The sequence below is a fragment of the Myotis brandtii genome, unplaced genomic scaffold, assembly GCF_000412655.1.
Source record: "Myotis brandtii unplaced genomic scaffold, ASM41265v1 scaffold127, whole genome shotgun sequence".
In the NCBI taxonomy this organism is placed as follows: domain Eukaryota; kingdom Metazoa; phylum Chordata; class Mammalia; order Chiroptera; family Vespertilionidae; genus Myotis; species Myotis brandtii.
Window position 1 is genome coordinate 1,534,766 of NW_005354464.1, and position 2,194 is coordinate 1,536,959.

The 2,194-nt window shown below is 56.4% G+C and overlaps 1 protein-coding gene across 1 annotated transcript in view; it reads left to right on the forward strand.

Annotated features, from left to right (window-relative positions):
* The first annotated feature begins 937 nt into the window (after positions 1-937).
* Positions 938-2,194, forward strand: part of SOX2 (SRY (sex determining region Y)-box 2) — a 3,740-nt gene continuing 2,483 nt past the window's right edge. Inside the window, exon 1 of the mRNA XM_005859500.2 lies at positions 938-942. Coding sequence (XP_005859562.2) covers positions 938-942 — 5 coding nt within the window. The remainder of the gene's footprint in view (positions 943-2,194) is intronic.

The window sequence follows — 2,194 nt, forward strand, 5'->3', positions numbered from 1 at the left end:
GTGAGGAACAAAACAATGCAAAGTTTTGTAAAGATAATAAATGGAACGTGGCCGACAGATACTATTCAGTACATTTTCTTAGGGTGCGTAAGGGGGGATCAGAGGACGAGGGGGCGGAGAGGGTGTTACAGAAGAAAGAAAATGAGTAACCCCGATGGTTTAAGCCCTTTATAAAAAAGAAATGGCATCGGGGATTTCACCCCCCCCCCCTTTGTAGTCAAGTGCATTTTAGCCACAAAGATCCCAACAAGAGAGTGGAAGGAAACTTAGACGGGGCTTTGTTTGACTCCGTGTAGCGACAACAAGAGAAACAAAACTACCTATTTGTAACGGACGTGCTGCCATTGCTCTCCGCATTGAGCGCCTACCTATTGAAATCTTTACGTCCGGACAATGGGAGAGCGGCTAAAATTACCCTCTTGGGTCCTGGGCGGGCAGGATTTCTGAGCCCCAACCCCCGCCCTCATCCCATCCGATTCCAGCCCTGGCCTGGCTGGGCTCCCCCTTTTCCTAGTCCTGGCCGCCCGCTTCCTGCCCGCACTGCCTGCACCTGTGCCTGGCGAGCACCACCCAGCCTCCCAGACCTAGACCCCCCTCAGAGCTCAGCCTGCAGACGCGGGCGGACCGTCGGGGCAAGGCAATCACTTGGGGTGGGAATGCCAGGGCTGGTTCTGCCCGAGTCCTGGAAACTGCGTGGGAGGGAGTTTGTGTGTGCGGCCCAAATGCCACCTCCGTGGAGCCGTGGCACGCCAGGAAGTGAGCTAACGCTTCCCATAGCCTGCACTTCTGAGCGTCCTTCGGCTGAGCTCTTTCATCCCCAGCCTCCTTTTGAAACCGGCACAACTAAAATCCTTCTTTGGGGGCGGCTCAGCAGGAGGATGGGGAGAGAGAATGAGCATCCCCTTTGCACCGACTGAATGGAGCGCGGCTGTGGGAGATGCGGTTGGGGGAAGCTGACAAGCTGTGGTTTCCTGCGCCCGAGCTGAGCTGAGCTGAGCAGAGCAGAGCAGAGCAGGGCTGAGCTGAGCTGAGCTGAGCTGAGCTGAGCTGGGCTGGGCTGGGCAGGGCAGGGCAGAGCGTGGTCGCGGCAGCTCACCCAGGGCCTGCCCAGCCTCAGCTCTGCACTCGGCCTCCTTGTCCGAGCAGGATGGATTTTTAAAACAGAGCAAATGGCGTGGAAGCTAGGAGGGTTTTGAGGATAGAGCTTCCCGCCTCCTAACTTCTGGTCGGGACAGTGTGAGGAGGGGGTGAGCGAGTGCGGACAACTGTGGAGAAAAGGGGGCCCAGGGGAGAGCGAGGCTCGGGAGAAGCGCTGGAGGGGCTGGAGTTGGGGGGAGCGCGCGGAGGAGCGGGAGAACAATAACGCCAACTCCGGCGCTGCCTGTTTCCTGAAACACTAGTAGGACAGTCGCCCTGAACCACCCACTCTGCCCTGCCCCACCCCCACACCTTAGCGGCCCCGTCCCCATTTCAGCAGCCCGCACCAAAAAGTAAATCGGCATTAAGTTTAAAGGAAATCATCTCAGTCTTGGTGCTGTTTACCCACTTCCTTCGAAAAGGCGTGTGGTGTGACCTGTTGCTGCGAGAGGGGATACAAAGGTTTCTCAGTGGCTGCCAGGCTGGCTGTGGGAGCCGCCTCCCCCTCCCTCCATCGCCTCCCTCCTCCTCCTCCTCCTCCCTCCTCCCCCCGCTGGCTCAATTACATTAACCTTTGCTTGTTCTTACAGGCCAAGTCAATCCACAGCAACCCTGTGCTCGGCCCCCCCCCCTTTCATGCAAAACCCGGCGGCGAGGCCGCGCTCGAGTGGAGGAGCCGCCGCACGCTGATTGGTCGCTGGAAACCCATTTATTCCCTGACAGCCCCCATCACATGGATGGTTGTCTATTAACTTGTTCAAAAAAGTATCAGGAGTTGTCAAGGCAGAGAAGAGTGTTTGCAAAAGGGGGAAAGTAGTTTGCTGCCTCTTTAAGACTGGGACTGAGAGAAAGAAGAGGAGAGAGAAAGAAAGGGAGAGAAGTTTGAGCCCCAGGCTTAAGCCTTTCCAAAAAATAATAATAACAACCATCGGCGGCGGCAGAATCGGCCAGAAGAGGAGGGAAGCGCTTTTTTTGATCCTGATTCCAGTTTGCCTCTCTCTCTTTTCTTCCCCCAAATTATTCTTCGCCTGATTTTCCTTACGGAGCTCTGCGCTCC